The sequence below is a fragment of the Polypterus senegalus genome, chromosome 1, assembly GCF_016835505.1.
Source record: "Polypterus senegalus isolate Bchr_013 chromosome 1, ASM1683550v1, whole genome shotgun sequence".
Lineage (NCBI taxonomy): Eukaryota > Metazoa > Chordata > Cladistia > Polypteriformes > Polypteridae > Polypterus > Polypterus senegalus.
The window spans coordinates 165171226-165189783 of NC_053154.1; the positions used below are offsets into that span (position 1 = coordinate 165171226).

At 38.2% G+C, this 18558-nt stretch overlaps 1 protein-coding gene across 6 annotated transcripts in view; it reads right to left on the reverse strand.

The window, feature by feature from the left end:
* dzip1l (DAZ interacting zinc finger protein 1-like) overlaps positions 1–18558 on the reverse strand; it is a 62741-nt gene that overhangs the window by 30115 nt on the left and 14068 nt on the right. For 3 of the 6 annotated variants that reach the window (XM_039761990.1, XM_039761997.1, XM_039761958.1), the window contains exons 1-5: positions 12168–12245; positions 7407–7952; positions 5874–5958; positions 2118–2242; positions 1427–1588 (exon numbers count right to left, since the gene is read on the reverse strand). In XM_039761990.1, the coding sequence (XP_039617924.1) occupies positions 1427–1588; positions 2118–2242; positions 5874–5958; positions 7407–7952; positions 12168–12179 (930 nt within the window). In that variant the 5' untranslated portion in view covers positions 12180–12245. Of the gene's footprint in view, positions 1–1426; positions 1589–2117; positions 2243–5873; positions 5959–7406; positions 7953–12167; positions 12246–16163; positions 16281–18558 lie in introns of those variants that run through there. The other 3 variants (XM_039761968.1, XM_039761986.1, XM_039761977.1) reach the window with 2 other exon arrangements.

The following is an 18558-nucleotide window of genomic DNA, read 5'->3' on the forward strand; positions in this document are numbered from 1 at the left end:
TCTGAATCATAAAAGTCATAATGCTTAAATTATCAGAAAAGAAGTCTGTTTAATTAGCAGCAGTATCTGCTAATTAAGAAGGCAGTTAGAATGAAAACCTGCAACTGGTGAGATCCACCAGGGCCTATGTTTGACACTTGTGTTCTAAAATGATTGTAGCCCTCTACTATTGTTAGTACTGTATGTAATACACCCCAACCTGTCATAAACATAGAGTGGAGCTTTTGTAGGTCATCCAGTCCTTTCCATGCAACAGACTGCTTAATCAGAGACAGCATCATATGTGCAGGTAAAGCTATTTAAAAAAGATAGGGTAAGTACTTATGGATCACATGCGCATTTAAATTGGATCACAAAAACTAAACATTTAGGGGTCTTCAAATGTGGGCATCAAATAAATCAGTGCAGTAATAGCAGCAATAGTAGTATCAGTTTACACTCATGATGTAGTATTAGTATACACTCACGATCATTTTAATCCCAACATATATATTTTAAGTATTGTTGCCAGTCAGATACATAACACAGTATGCGTCAAGGCTGGGAAATTTCTAGAATGGAATCAGGTACATGAGTACATAGTTAACCTATGCTAGTGCCTGTCCTTCACGTGATTCTAAGCCAATAGAACATCAGACTGATGAAAAGAAATGTGCTATTTAAAGCAGAAATCCAAAAAGCTATTTGACAGCGACTATGAGACAAACTGTCAACATGAATCACATGACAAAATTATGTCAAGTTTCTATTCCAGTACATGCAGACTCTTCTGAGAAGAAATGGGGGATAAACTCTTTGTTTGAATGATACATCTAATAAACTTGCCATTCACTGGATCTCAAAGTCTAAACCTCATTTTTTTGAAATGTTCAGCTTTTAAAGAGGCTGAAATAAAAACAATTAATTTCAGACTTTATCTTCTTTGCATTAAGCAGGTTTGAGAAGGATATAAAATCTTTTAATTAATAACATTTAAATAAAAAAAGTATCATTTATAGGAAAAATATTTTTTTACAAAACTGACATGATATATCTTTATTTCACCCATCACAGCAAGAGAAAACAATACTTCTATCACAATGTGTAGACTTCTGAGATCTACATAAAGATATTTTTATATCTTTGAATATAATGGCAGGTAGACAAAGAGAAAGTGTGAATATCAAAAATTATCATGCAAGTACTGAACTTTTAAATTCCACTGAAAGCAGTAGAGCTCCTGTTAGTATAAAAGATGCCAAATCACCTTAGTTGTTCGAAAGTTTTATGTGCTCTCTTTACTTTGACACTTTTCTGGCCATATCTGTAAATGTAGTCTAAAACACAAAGTGTGCAACTGAAATCTCAGATTGCTATCAAGCTGAAATCCTTCAAAGACTTCTGGTACCTATTTTTAGATGCAATCCCAAGCCCACCTCTCACCCACCGCCTCTATGGAGGAGCTCTGGTTGCTAATGCCCTGGAACTCCTTGAGAAAGAGCTGCTTCAGATCACTCAGTTCCTGTTGGAATTTTCTTCTTTCATCCTCTTTCCACTGCTCAAAACGCTTCCTCTCCAGTTCAGCCTGTCTCTGCTGCTCCTCCTGCTCCTGTGAAATACACAATCAAAACAAAGAACAAATATGCACCGAGGCATTCTTGTTGGCTTGTGTTTTTTATTACTTTCACCATACAACTACAACATTCAGCTACTTGGAAAATTAGCCCTGGCAGAAAATTGAAGGAGCCTTTGCCTTGTGCAGGTGGTGCACATGGAAGCCTCCACCCTGGTCACCATCACCCAAACAACTTTCCTTTGGCTCAAGCCAAAGAAGTGTGGAGAACCAAAGACTCAGCAGAGACATAGGAAGGACAACCTGAGGTTTTTATTATTGAATGCACTTTCAATCTAGAGTATGATGAACTAAGCTGGATACTCATGGCATCTAGAGAGAATGGAGTTAAGTTTTTCCATCTCTTCTGCAGGAACTTCTACCCCCCTCAGCCTGGTCCCCTTAACCATTCAGAAATTCACTATAAGTGGAGTATAGCTCAACTTTATACACTACTTTTGGTGGCATTCTTTTAAAGGCATCCTTACACTGTGGTTGTTATAATACATGATTGATGTCAGCTTACCTGCTTTTGCCGCAAAATTTCTGCCTCCTTCTCAGCCTCCTGCTTCTTTTGGTTCAGCAACTGCTGGCTTTTCAAACCCTTGATCTCATCCTCCAACTCCTCCACTTGCCTTTTCTTTTGTCTGTCTGGAAGAAGAACCATGCAGCTGTTGGTAACCAGTTGCCAAGCCCTGTTTGATGAAAGCTACACTGAACTCATATACTCCCTACAAATACGGGGCTCTTTTTAATGATATCCACCTATTTCTACCCATTACATCCTACAATATTTAATCAAAAATCTAGATAAATATTTTCCATCCTAGATATTTAGGTTAAAACTGAGTGTGTTCTATGCTGCTACATTCTATGTCTGAATGCAGGACAGTATGATCATGTAGTTCTGATGGGGGATTTTAATGATGTGGAAACTGACACTTTTAGCAAATGTTTTAATTATTTGCTAAATTCAGTAGGATTTTGTCAGATTGTCAAAGGTCCAACTCATAATCATAACTACACATTAGATTTAATTATAACTTACAAAGTTGAAATTCAAAATTTAAATATTACTCCATTAAATTAAGTTATTTCTGATCACTTCTTACTTACATTTGATTTAGTTCTGCCCATGCCAACGCACTCACAGATTAAGACAGTGCGACATCTAGATTGTAATTCTGCTTCAAAATTTATAGATACCTTGAGTAAGTCAAGTGTAATTGTGGAAAACCATTTAGATCAGTTAACATCAAATGTAAACGTGGAAAACAATTTAGATCAGCTAACATCACATTATAATGTGACCTTGAGAGATGCTCTGGACACAGTGGCTCCCCTAAAACAAAAGTGATCAAAGCACATAGAAACTCTCCCTGGTTTAATGAAAATACTCGAGCTCTTAAATTAGAGTGTGAAAACTGGGGCGCAGATGGAGAACAACAAAGCTACATGTCTTTCAAATTGCATGGACAGAGAGTGTTAATAAATATAAAAAGCCCTCTTTAAAGCTCGCTCAGAATACTATTCTACATTAATAGATAGCAATAATAAAAATCCTCGGGTACTGTTTAGAACAGTGGCTAAATTAACAAATGGGAATTCAGATCAACAGTGCAAAATACCAACAGATATTAGCAGTACAGACTTTATGAACTTCTTCAATGAGAAAATTAAAAATATAAGATCCCAGATCTCAGCATCACAGTACAAACCAAATACTAGCTTAGCAGACCCTGCCACATTGCATTCAGCACTTTAGTAATTTTAATCCTGTAACTGAGCAGGAAGTCTTAACTTTAATTACTAAAATGAAGCCCACTACTTGTTCCCTAGATCCAGTGCCAACAAAACTAATAAAAAGTGCAATGGATGTTCTTGCAGCCTATTCTAACCATTATCAATAGTTCATTACTGCATGGCACATACCTGATGCACTAAAAGTGTCAGTCATTAAACCTTTACTTAAAAAGTCAGACCTAGACCCACACATACTAAATAATTATAGGCCTATTTCAAATTTACCATTTCTCTCTAAAATACTAGAAAAGTAGTCGCCAGTCAGCTTCAGTCACACCTTACGCATTACAATTTATTTGAGAAATTCCAGTCTGGTTTCGACTGGTCATAGTACAGAAACGCACTAACACGGGTTGTAAATGACATTCTGATATCCTCTGATGAAGGAAACTCCACTGTAATTATGTTGTTGGACTTAAGTGCAGCATTTGACACCATTGACCATTCTATTTTACTGCACAGGCTAGAAAACGATGTTGGGCTTACAGGCCCTGTGCTCGCTTGGTTTAGTTCTTATTTATCAAATCGATTCCAATATGTACAGAAATGTGCTGACAGTACTCCATCATTATACACAGAAGTTCAATATGGTGTCCGCAGGGCTCAGTACTGGGACCTTTACTGTTTTCACTTTACATGCTTCCACTGGGATCTCTCATTAGGAAACATAATGTTAATTTTCACTGTATGCAGATGACACCCAGTTATACCTTTCATTTAAATCAAATGAAGTTTCTCCGATGTTGTCTTTAATTAGTTGTGTTAGTGAATTAAAGGAATGGATGAATGAGAACTACTTGTCTTTAAATACAGATAAAACAGAGATGTTAATTGTTGGAGGGAATGACGCTGATCACAGCAATATTTTGTCATCATTTAACTCAGTTGGAATCCCAATTAATTTTACTGAATCAGCCCGCAATCTAGGAGTTATCTTTGATTCTAGCATGTCATTTAAAGCACATATTACAAAGTTGTCCAAAACATGTTTCTTCCATCTTAAAAATGTTAGGAAATTAAGGGGCTTTCTAAATAAACAGGATTGTGAGAAATTAATTCATGCATTTATCTCTAGTAGGATTGACTACTGCAATGCGGTGTTCACTGGCTGGTTCAAACTGTTCTTTATACAGCCTCCAGTTAATCCAAAATGCGCTGCAAGAATTATTACAAGAACAAGAAAATATGAACACATAACTCCAGTTCTTAAATTCTTACACTGGCTCCCAGTTAAATTTAGGGCAGATTTCAAAATCCTCCTTTTAACATATAAAGCATTAAATGGCCAAGGTCCGCTTACTTGTCTGAACTTATCATGACTTACAAACCTGAGCACATTAAGATCTCAAGATGCCGGTCTGCTTAGGATTCCAAGGATTAATAAAATAACAGTGGGAGGTCGAGCTTTTAGTTACAGGGCCCCTAAACTGTGGAATGGTCTTCCTGCTTCTATAAGAGATGCCCCTCTGGTCTCAGCCTTTAAATCCCGGCTGAAGACTCACTACTTCAGTTTAGCATATCCTGACTAGAGCTGCTGATTAACTGTACATACTGCATCTCTGTTGTAAGTCATTAGCACTAAAACATAAGTAACATGATTGTTATAATTTGAATACTAACCCTCACCTATTCTGTTTCTTTCTCGGTACTCAAATGTGGCAATTGGTGCCACGGCCCACCTGCCAAGTTGTTTGCCTGCCTATGGTAAAGTCATCCCTGATGGAGGATCACAGGAATCATGGGAAAAGGGGTCCTTTCATCGGATTGGCTGGCCAGCAACGTTTCAGCCGTGGAATGGCCAAATGGGGAGGCAGCTTGATGGATGAGGTCTCCAGGACTCTAAAAATATCCAAATCTTATTATGTGATATCATCTACTGTTAAATTCTGCTCTGTACTTCTAAAATTTTTATTATTATGCTGTATTAAGGATTTGTTCTGTTCTATGTATTGTATTGTATTGACCCCCTTCTTTTGACACCCACTGAACGCCCAACCTACCTGGAAAGGGGTCTCTCTTTGAACTGCCTTTCCCAAGGTTTCTTCTATTTTTCCCTACAAGGTTTTTTGGGAGTTTTTCCTTGTCTTCTCAGAGAGTCAAGGCTGGGGGGCTGTCAAGAGGCGGGGCCGGTTAAAGCCCATTGCGGCACTTCCTGTGTGATTTCGGGCTATACAAAAATAAACTGTATTGTATTGTATTCAACCTCTAGAAGGCACTAGAAGGCATACAAGATCCTGTATTTAATGTTTTCATTTTCAAACCCTGCTTATTGAATGGCAGGTCAGTAAAATCAGCAGATAGTGCAGACTCATATAGATGAAGAACTGGGCAGAATTTAAAACCAAGCCTGTTCAGGTGTAAGTCAGTAGTGCCACCCTATGATAGGCTATGCTCTTCCTCTATACTATGATAGGCAGAGAAAGAAAGAAAATTATTTCTTGTACTTCACAAGGCATTTTTTGTTGAATTTAACACTTACCTGCATTTGTGACCTCTGGATGTCTTCGTTCCATATGGCCTTGAAGGAATGAGTAACTCATGAAACACTTGTCACATAACTGGCACTAGAATAAGCAGAACATCAAATACTTTTGAAACACTGGGAGACCTTTTAGTAAGGTGCCTGAAGACTTATTACACACTTCATTTATAATATAAAAATAAAATGTATGTGTGTAAAGGAAGGAGCGAGTATCTTATACAAGTAATAGGACAGTCATACATCATTGTCATACAGCTAAGGGGCATAAACCTTACATATGAAAACAGGCAAAAGGGCACAGCAGAAAACACTAAGATGCATTAGAAAAGGTAGTCATCAAGACTTGCTAACAAAGAAAGGAATTATAAACTTTCCATGCTTTGAGAATATTGTTGGCACTAGTTCCTCACTACCTTAAAAAAGTTGGGCAGAATAGAAATTGGATAGATAGATGAATGGATGGCTGGAGTCTGGAAATGAAACAAACACATCTAGAAATAAAATGAATTGCCACAAATAGAAAAACTTTAAAGAGAAATTGATTATTGAGCTCAAAACATAGTTCAAAATACATATTTCAAATAAGTTAGGAATTAATTTCTTTTCTTAGAGGTAACCCATCCAATGTTGGGTTTTACCTTAAGTTGTGCCCCTAAAATTAGGTTAAATATATTCAATAAATGGATGGATGAATTTGTAGTTTTATACTCCACCAAGTACAGTATATGTCTACATGATCTGTGAGATTTGATATTCCATTCATCCAATCATTGTCTGAACTCATTTTTTCTATCACAGAGTAGCAGAGAGATGGGACCTATTCCAGAATCATCAGCAGGAATGCATTAAATAACTCACTCATGTACAGGTTAACAATGGAAGAACAACTAATCACTGAGCCAGAACTGGATTCTTGGTATATGAATGTGACAGACAGCAACACCAACTACTGTGCCACCGATATTTAATACCATTTACTAATAGAGGACAGATGGGAAGATTGTAAGGCAATATCTATTTATATATTCATTTTATTCTAATACTACTTTTACTACTCTTACTATTACTACAATGATGTCACGAGAAGCCAAAACCTGTCTCAGCTTCAACAATCAAAAGTCAAGAACCAGTCATAGTCAGCCTATCCCAGCAAGCACAGGGCACTAGGAAAGGAACAAACAGCACAGGGCACTAGGAAAGGAACAAACACTTGGGCAGGGCTCATGTCCATCACAGGAGAACACTCACACAAACACACGTGCACCACACACACTTAACTAACTTAAACTGGTCTGGAGCAGGGTGTCTCTTCTGGGGTCAGGATTTCAACCTAAGAGAGGCAATCCCACACAGCAATCCACATTGATATAGTTGGATTATTTCAAATAATCATAAAGAAAATGTGGTTTGGTGGTTTTCCTCTCATTGCAAGGCTTTCAGCTAGAGATTCACTCTCATCACTTGTGATCCTGATTGATAAAAGTAACGGAGAAAAACATTGTGTAAACCACGCTATTTGGAGAGTAGTACCTTATGATAGTTATTGGCTCCAGCTTGTAGAAGCAGTTGCTGGGAGGCAATCATCTTCTTACGATTGTGGCTTTCTTGACGGGTAGCCTGCAGCTTACTCTGCAGCTTGGAGATCTCCAGCTGTTGACGCTCCTGCTCTTCTATGAGCTGTACCAGCTTTTCTTCTTGCTCTGCTGCTTTGGCATTCAGGTACTCTTGACTGTACAGGAGATATTCTGTGGTGAGCTGCGACATGCGAAACACCTTAAGCAGCACTGGGTCCAGAGGGTTGCGGCAATGTGGACAGCGTTCGGAGTCCAGATTACAGAAGGTTACGCTGTCCAAGTAGTCCTGTAGAGTTTGCACATCCATCTCTCTCGCCACACGCTCCACATCCAGAGCACTGAATCGGCGCCAATCAATGCCATCCCGTCGTGCCCGGAAGCCAAAAGTCAGTAAAGGCTGCTCCATCATACTGAAGGAGGTGTGCGGAACCCTGGATGAAACTTTACCATGCATCTTGGGGTGAATCAGAGGAAGTGGGTAGAAGGAGTTTCTGTAATAAGACTGAACACAAAAAGAAAAGGGAGGTACAGTCAATGGCACTGGCATTTCGTGTCAGCAATGATCACACTGAACATGTGAACCCTGGGATTTAAAAAAAGACAGCAGAGCAGTGAGTACATAGTAGGTAATGGAAGAATGAACCTGGATACCCTGGTCAGCAGACAGTTAGCTCCATTAAACATAAAAAAAGGACACAGACAGTGTAGCCTACTGGATTTGGAAATGGACTGAAATCCAGAAAGCTGGATGTTTAATCCCCACCTTTCACTCACTGAGCTGTTAAACTGCCAGGTGCTCTCATTGTTAAAAAATATAAAGTGTAGAATAAATACTTGTGATTTGCAAGGTATTTAAGATAAAACTGACACCTAATTAAACACAAAAGCCATCCACCAATTTTACAGTCATGGAAAGGATTTTACGCAGGAGTTGTCAGGCATAAGGTGATAACCAACCCTGAATGTGGCTTCCATAAATATCAATCAGTCTGTTATAATTTTAATCAGCAAAATGAATATATAATGCACGTCCCACATCTCTAACAGATACCGAGGAAGATATATAGATGTAATAAATGAGTATATATGTTCAAGTTATTGAAGTTCTTTTATGTCAGTTCATTCACAGTCTAAAACCATCTGTCCATCACAGGGTCACAAATGCACTATCCAACTCTGCATAGGGCAACATTTGATCTCACAGAACATTTACATATATATATTAGCCCACACAGGACCAATTTGACCAACAAGACCTGTGGGCTGTGAATTAAATCCACTCTCCTATGCATAATGTATTTTCTGTCACTTTGAAATGAAATGTCAATGTTATTGTCAGTCAGGTGAAGGTATCAAGGCAGGATCTGTAGCTCCTGTTGGATCATGAAATATATGACCTCTCTACTGTCCATGTTTTCTGAACTACAAGCTGCAAAACCTAAAATTTCCTCAGTGGAAAGCAGATAACAGATTTCACATTCCTCCCATCTTACAGCTCCAAGTCCATACAGTAAGATGGTGCTCAAGATAATTTTTTCCTTTTCTTTCAAAATAACGATGCATAAAAACAATATGTGCTTGAGACATGGGTGGGTATCTTCAATACTGTATATATAAACACTGTCTCTTATTAAGTATATGGTAATGTTTGTAGCGGTGTTTGTTGTTTATGCATTTATTCCAGCAACCAATGAATGCAAGGTTACCTTTAAATTAACAGGCATGTTTGTCTTTTATGCATGGTGTATGGCCATCTGACTCAAAAAAACAATACATTTGAACCAAAATGGGTTTTTTTCATAAGCTAGAGGATACCATTTTCATTGACTAAATTTATCTAAGTCTACTATGGGAGCATCAAGCATAGGCATGGCAGGAACCAACCACTGACTAGTATTGAACAAATCTGAAATCACACTCAATTCCATTTTGCCAATCAGCCTAACCTTCACATATTTGGTATGAAAAAGAAAACATCAGAAACACTACATAAACACTAAAGGAATATACAGACTCCAAATATTATTTAGCATGGTGTGGCAACCACATAATCACTCAGGTTTTTGTTCCAATCCAGTTTCTTAATTCTCTTTTCATAATTAAATTTGTTATTAGATTTTTGGCTTGTTACTGATTTCATTCTGCTATGTTAGTTATTCCTATACTGTAGTTTGTTATTTCCCAGATATGATTAATAATTCTGGCTTTCAGTTATTTCTCTTCCATTTATTTACAAATATTTTATTGATAAATTCACAGGAATAACTGGGACCTCATTGTATGGTGGGCTGCTGGCACCTGGAACAAAAACCTGCAGCTATATGAACAGCCTGCCAGGACAGAATAAGAACATCTCTGGTGTAGGCCCATCAGAAGGCATGCCTAAATTCTTTGGTCTGAAAAATTAATCTTCTTTCACACACTTTCACAAATGCATTCAGTTTCTGACTCCATTTAAGTATGAGATACCAACCAAGGCTAAAATATATATATATATATTTACAAAACACCTTATGGAGACTTTAAGGTGTCTCTTTTAGAATGCAGCACATGAACCACTTAGACATTCTGTTGTCACACGTCTTCATAGCCAAACAACATCCTTCCAGAATATTCCTTTTTATTTTTTACCACTATTTACCAATTTCCCTGAATGGACATTGCAATTCAGTTGTCTGTACAGTATCATAAGCACAAGTGAAGTTCTACAAAGAAAACAAAAAAGTACTTCTCATTGTTGATGTTAAAGCCCATTGATAGCCATCCAGTGATTTATTCATTTAATGTATTAAGATTCAACTCTTTCCAAAAATAGGCCATAGGAGCTGAACTCAGCACAAAAGGCAAGAGCCAAACTTGGATGGGACACCTGGCTGTCACAGGGTACATTTACACAAGGCCAATTAAGAGGGAGAAATCAAGCTAACATTCTAAAGTTACATTTTTATTTTATTCAATTCCATATTTTCTTACATATTTACTAATCTGCCATAACCCAGCTCCAATAACCACTTTTAGTCAACTTCAGAATTATTTCATACCTCAAATACCTAGCATTCCTACTAGCATGACCTTTGAACTCAAAAGATTGCAATTACTTACTGCCTTCATGGTGTAATTAATGAAGCACAAGTACAGTGACTTAAGGCTTTCAGTATAAACTTAGACGAAGAGGTAACATTACATAACTGACTCAACACTGAATTTAAAAAAAAAAAGCTTTTGATATGGAACTGCTTTGGTTTGTTTAATAGTCCGCAATTAATTATTGTACTGAAATTCTAAAGCAACATCAGAAAACTCATATTTATATCAACTATAAACAAATACAAATATAAATAAAAAAGAAGAAGGAGACCTGAATGATGTACAGAAGAAAATTCAAAATCAACCTGCAGGTTTCCCAAGGACCTTCTGCTTAAGGGCACTATGCTATCCACAGGTAGCTTTAGGATGTGTTGTGTGTGTAGGACAGACGCTTGGTTACCTGTACGCTGACTACAAAGTTAACAAAGCCCTGCCCATGGCTCAACATGGTTAAACAACATGCTGATATGATAAATGATAAGCTGGTCTTACAGGAAACTGGTGTGTATTGTTAAATTGAAACATCAGTTAAGGACACTTTAAATAGAATTAACGCAAGCATCAGGCACAATTAGCTTTATGATATTATAAAGCCCATATCATACATACTAGACTGTCATTGAAAGGAAATCTGTAAATAAAATGCTATAAAACACTTTGCAAATACATACTAATTTTTACTAATGCCACTCATGGGGCATTTTAAATGACTGCAGGATTTCTTCTATGAACCCATCCAACACCAATTTATTCAGTTCAGGTCACAAGGAACTTGAGCCTATTTCAGCTGCAGTTGGAACAATAAAAAAATGATGGGGGTATCCATTTATTGTAGGACACACTTATAATACATCTAGTTAGATGCAACTATGAAAGCCATCTAGCACAACATCTTTGAAGAGAAGGACAAATTAACAGGACAAATTAAATAATGAGAACACACAGACTCTATATAGAAGAAATTTTGGTTCTGCAGAACAGAAGCAGTCTCCACAGCGCCAGTAGGCCACTCACATTACACATGTCAAGTAACGTATAGCATTTTCATTTCAACTGTTTTTAAAGCAACATAGCAACTCTGTCTACTACATTTCAGTCAGACATTACATCCTATAATACTACTGTTTATACAGTAATTAACAGATAAGTGGTAATGTGAATTTTGTCCCTTCCTTCATGAACAGAATACATTTGTCTCCCTTACAGAAACAGCAGTCAAGCCTTGTAATAAAAAACAACCGATAAAATGCCTGAGGCTACTAATGTATTTAACATATCTTTTCTTTCTTTTCTGACATTTCCTTATAGGTTTTCAAAAAACTTTAATCACTTATTCTAATTTAACACTTACAAGTCGAAGCATAATTTATTTCTCTCTTTAAAATGTAAACAGCAAGTGAGGAAATCCTTCCAAAGAACCATCCTTCTCACTAATTTCAATCTTTATTTTAAATAGCACCTTATAGACTACAACATACTAGGATGCTTTACAAAACAAAACAAAAAAAATCAATACAAAAGAAATTTTTTTGTTGATGAAATTATTGATTTACCTTTCAAGAGACATTTATTTATGTTTCAATCTAGCTTTAATTTTAATGTATAGCACCAGTCACATCCATATTCTTACCTGACAATTCATTCTTATAATTCAAACATGGGCCCATGAAAGAAACACACAATGTGTTGTTCAGCAGGTAAGTTAGCGTCTCAGCCACATAACACAGTATTAATGTCTCAGGTTCCCTGGGAGACTCTGCCTTTGTTTTTGAAAGTACACAATGGAGCAGGTAAACAGATGCCAACACCTCAGGTCCATTTCCTGCAACCTTCACTCTTCCACAGGGGTTTTCTTACCAAGCATAAATACCAAAAATAGACAAAGGTGAACACCTTTAGACAATATATAAAATAATTCTTGACATTTTAATTTTGAAACAACTGAGTTACAAAGACTGGAACCTACCCTTTAATCAATCAGTGCAAGACAGGAACCAAGCCTGTGGATGTTCACATTTCTATCCAAATAGACACATGGCAGACCACCAATCACACTAATCTGCATGTGGGAGAAGGGCACTGAGGAAGCTAGTGCACCTGGATAAAAGCCACATGGGCATGAAAGGCATGAAGAAAGTCCACACAGTGACCAGACAGCCTTGCAAACCCAAAACCCATGAAACACAAATGCTAAATACTTGGCAAGTTAGAAGCAATCCATGTACCGGGTACCAGTGCATTACAGGGATTGGTGGCCATAGTGGCACAATGGTAAGTGCTGTGTTCTGAATCCAGCACCCTAGATTTCACTCCCATGCTTTAATTCAATTCCATCCCATCCCATACTATAGTATATTTTCAAATGTTCAATGTATTTATTTAGAATTTTACAGTATATATTTGAAAATATTAAGCATAAAAGGAATATAATCATTTTGAACATACCTGAAAATGTGCAAATATAAATTAGCTATTATACACATGATCTCTGCTGGTAAACAGGGGTTGTCTCTTTCTTTTCAGGAAAAAGTGATGCATACAGGACACTGGCTGGTAACAAGAGGTTCTAATTCACAAAATGAAAGAGATCAAATGGGGCTTTTTCATTGCACAGCATTACCTTCTAGCATCAAATACTAAGTAACAACTAACAACCATATTGAGGCTTGCTCACAGAGATGTAGGGTATCTTAAAAAGGTGATCAGGCCTGGTTTTGTAAATGACTGGTGCAGTAAAGCTAAATGTTCAGTGGCACCTGTATTTGATGTCCTGCTGACTAGCAGAAAATCTATGTTGCAATCAGTGACTCTTAATAATACTCTTTTAATTAACAAAATGCCATGCATCCACATAATAAGTAAAATTTCAAGGCTGGGACTTAATAGAAAGTTGCGATAAACTAATTCTATACAGTACAGCCTGGCACTAGATTTAAAACAAAAATAAAGTGCTCAGTGTTTGCGTCTGTGCTGAAGTAATGGCATATAACATTTTCAAATCCATTTAATGCAATTCAGACTTGGAGTCTAATTTTATAGAACTGGAGATAAGTTACAAAGCCCTAGGCATGGCAACACAGGGCACATTAATGCACACACACTTGCACTGGGGCAGGGGTTGTAGGGCTTGAATTATTGTTCATACCCCACATATAGTTGTTACTTGTGATTCACAGACCAAAATAGTATGTAATGTCAGAGATTTAGAAGTAGCCTAGACTGGAATAGCCACTACACAAAAACAGCAGGCAGTGTGAGACTAGGTGTACATAGTCACAAAAACAATCAGATCTGAGATGATGAGCAGCATAGAAAAATAAACAGAGTGTGCCATGTCATACATTACAAGGATATTTGATAACAATCAAAGCACAACACAAGAACAGCAGAGAGTATGCTATGTAATATGTAAAAAAGTATGATATTTCAACTATCTGTTTTGAGACAAAGTGAAAGAGAGAGGAGGAGAGATAAAGGGGGAAACTATTTTAAAAAATAATTATGGGACTGAATTATTTTCACTGTACCAGGTACTAAGGAAACAAAAAATAAAAATACTGTCAATAAAATTTAAAAATAAAGTTGGCTTTGTTATGCAGCAATTTGAAGATTCTAGGCAATTATGTCAGGCTACCAATAAACCTCGACTATTATGCGAGATAATGTCACCTCAGTAATTGGACACGTTTATTGTTTCAGTGTCCCTTTCTATAGCATAAACGTCTATTTTGGTGTAGTAAACCATAGAGAATCTATCAATGTCTTATAAATGTTCTGTTTTCAAAAAGGGTTTTTCACTAATGTTGATAACAAAATGCAAACATCTGTGAAGTTAACTGAAATGATTTTCATTCATGATCTGTTTTCCGTATTTTCAGTAAAGTTTTGTTGACCACCAGTATTGAGTTACGTCTTGATATAATATATATTAAGTGCAAAAAAAAAACAAAAAAACACAACACACACACACATACACTGCACAGCTGACATAAAACCACATAGGAAACATTGAATTGAGTCTTGGTGTGTGTTGCTAGATTCGCTGCTGTGCAGGTCTGTTGGGCTAAGTCACATACATGTAACATGTCGTCACTTATGAACAGATTGAAATCCTATACGGGATCATCCGAGTCTGGTATACCAGTCTTGCGTCCTGGAGATTAGCTGAACTGAAAAGGTGCTGAACAGTCTTGTCAGATCACGCACATACAGAAGTCGTGTTTTATGGTTTAAGCAAAATAAAAATTCTCGTTATATTTCACTATAACTAGAAGCAGTACCTGTCATGCTATATATGCCCACTTCTTGAGAACCGTCACTAATACCACACGATAAAAAGGTTTCTTGTTCACGCGCTTTACGCTCCGATAACCTTTGTTCTGCAAGGGCTGCTGCCGCCGCCGCAAACGTTGCCCTCCCGTCACTAGCTGCTGTTCACGGAAGGCTAGTGGGATAGCAGGAGTGCCTGCCACTGGAGGTGGAAGAGTTGTCACTGGGATAACGGTAAATCTATTAAAGATGACTGCATCTGTCAGTCTAGCGGATGGAATATTTTACTGAAAAACAGAGGAAGTGTATTATGTCAGCACTCATGCAGCCTGCAAAATGCGTGTATAAATCACGAATGCATAAACGTACATACATTTGAACGTGCACATGGACAATTTGAAATCACCAATTATCCAAATCTACATGACTTTGGAGATGTGGGTGGAATAATGGAACACCATTTAAAAAAATAACTTAGACACCGGGAGAAAAGGACCAAATTCGAACCCAAAATGCTGCATTGTTGATACTGTCAGGTCGTTTCCTTCCTTGCGCCCATTGTTATTAGGATAGGCTCTAGGTCCCCGTTATCCTTAGTAAGCTTAAGCGAAATGAAGAATTGTTTGATGGATTACCTTTCTTAAACGGGTTTAAGTAACCGACTATAATACACTGTATACTACACATCTGGTCTCTCAGATTATTAAACCATATAAGGACGTTTTCCAGCAGTTGCTAGCGAATCCGAAAAATCAGTTTGTCACATTTGCATAATTATTTATCTTTCCTAAAGTAATACTGCATGTAAATCGACAAGTGTGTCAGCATTTGCTGTACGTATACTGCGCTGTTAAAGAAAACAGTGTCAAGGTGAGTACGAAGAAGCTAAAGAAGTAAATCGTGTAATTCCACTGGAAGCAGCGCAAGCTGCGATCATCCAAATCCGAATACTCGGTGAAAGTGCCGATAGCAGCACACGACTGTTACAAAACAAATGAAATCTTTATATTTTAATTTCAAAGAGAAAGTTATAGAAATGTGAAACCCTAGTCTCCCCAACTCTAAAGCTGTGAAGGAACTGATCTGGAGATTGATAAACAACAGGGGTCTGAGGGGCACCAGGTAGGAAACGAAAACGCGTATCTGACAGAGAATATTCTGTTGATGAGTGAGAAAGAAAGTGAGACGTGAATAATGAACCACAGGAAGTGGATGCGGAGAACCGGCTATAGGCTGCAGCGTACAATCTGCAGAAAGGTAATTTGATATAAAAGAAACAAGCTTTGCCTCATGAAAAGTCGCTAGGAATCACCGATGTGAAAGAAAATCAAAAACGCGAAGACAAAAATCACCGTACCTGTATAAGCGCTCCTTTTGTGCGTTGAATGGGAATCGTATGCTCAACTGCTTTTTAGTTCCGCTCTCAACCTGACAGCATAGAATTCTTACGCCGCCGAGTAACTGAAGAGGGAATACATATCTGGTATTGAATATACTCATGCAGAATCCCATGACAAATTCATCACTTATGGGCTCAAACCAGGGGGAACCAGTACACCACTAAGACGCGGTTGCCATGGATATGGCGGCGCGTCTGGGTGCAGCTGGGTGCTGCGTTTCCAAGAGCAGCACGCACCCTAACGACAAGCGGCACGCCTGATCCAGCGTTAAGCATCTCGGAGCGACAGTTGAAATATGTTATAAAAGGTGATTAAGATTTTGATTTGCCAGAAATATACCAATATTTATTTAAGACTGAGACATCTACACAGTAGACGTAATAGTCATGACAGTCCTTATACGCACGCCCCACACTGTTTTCTCATCTGTATATAATACATTAATTAATATGAGAATGCCTTTTTAAACACAATTCTCTTTATCTGTCACCTTTTAAAGGTTGTGTATCAATTACTTAAGCATCCCAGTATTGCAAGTATATATATTACATATAGTTAGTATATATTATATATAGTTAGTACATATTATATTGTTTGGAAAATTACTACCAAGGTAGCGTATCCTAAAAGCCATGTAAATAGGGTTATTCAGATTGCTGTGGAGGAGAGGGGACAGAGGCGCTTGATCAACCACTTTCGAAGAAAGCAGTCACTGGGATGCTTGGGGTAGGTTGGGAGGAAATTTAAAGAAGAGTTTGATGCAAAAGGAGAAAAAAAAAGTTGATGAAGTAGTTTTGTGGATGGTTGACACGTGGTTGTCTTCTCTGTTAGAGCACCGTTTGTGTGTAGTCTTCTAGTTCAAATAAGAGCAATAAAACAATTATTTTGGATTGCTACAACCACTTGCTCGTGTGGTTTATTTCTCCCACCTGGAAATGGACATTACACTGGTGTCAGAAGCGGGAGATACCATCCCATTGAGACCACTGTCGCAGGATTCAGAGGGCACGATAATGGCTGATGAAGAATTCACCCCACGTGGTTACTGCAACGCAAAGAACCACCCGTTGGCGAATATGAAGAACCAAGATCTTCTAGGGAAATGAACAGATGTTTGGTTGAAACAGGGGTGCTACAGTGGGCAGCATTGGAAGAGGAGGTTTTGAAAGTCCTTGAGAATGTTCTACAGGAGGATTTAATAGACTTGGGACAGCTTTTGAAGGCCATTGAGTGTTGGCTTGGGCAGACAGAAACTACATTAGAATTGCAAAGGCAACTGTATGAATGAACTCAGTGGCCTGGTCAGCACCTGGGAACTTTGCTATGAAAGTACAGGAGCATGTGGGGTGAGCCTATGTACATTTTCCCTGCAGGGTCAGAGACAAATTGATGCATGATGCCTTTCTCTGTGGACATGAGCCTAAAGTACTGTGCCATCATGCACAACTTGCATGACCCGCAACTCTAGAAGAGGTGCTCAAGAATGCCATCAAGTTCAAACTGGTATGTGAGAGAGAATTGACCAATACTGAGGGTTGAAAGAGAGAGCAGGAAAGGATGTGTTGCCAGGTACTGCATGACCATGTGATGTGCCTGGGAGGGGAGACCAGTGGAAGAACTCCCCCAGTGGGATTGAAGCTTGTTTTAGCATTGTCTTTCTTTGCTACACCCCCAATCTGCTGGTGTTGTGGGCAGCCCAGGCATTTTCACCAATTTTGTCCTTTGCGCCTGGCAACTCAATGACTGATGGAACCACTGTGACAATGATTAATGGAAGTACTGGACTGTTTTACAACCTTCCCTAAGGTCATCAACCAAACCCACCTCATCCACCACCACATTGACACAGGAGATGCACGTCTAATCAAACAACCTCAGTGGCATATCCCCCTAGTGTGGCAGATCAAGGCAGATTGGCTGGTACTCGACATGTTGAATGATGGAATTATCAAACTGTTAGATTCTCCTTGGTGCTCCCCTGTTGTTTTGATTAAAAAGAAGTCAGGAGAATGGCATTATTGTGTTATCACTGGTTGAATGCAGTTACATGAAAAGACTCATATGTGCATCCCTGAATTGATGAAGCACTAGATTTAAAAAGTAGTTACTGGAAGGTGGAGCTGACCCTGGAAGCCAAAGAGAAAACTGCACTCTTGACCAGGGGTGGGTTTGGGCAATTCTGAGTGCTTTCATTTGGGTTGTGCAACACGTTAGCAACTTTCAAGCTGATAATGGACTTTGTCATGATGGCCTTCCTTTGTTTCAGATGCCTGGTATATCTGGACATTGTGATGGCAAATGGACCCATATTTGAAACAACTTTGCACTTCCTTTGGACTGTGCCAGCAAGAT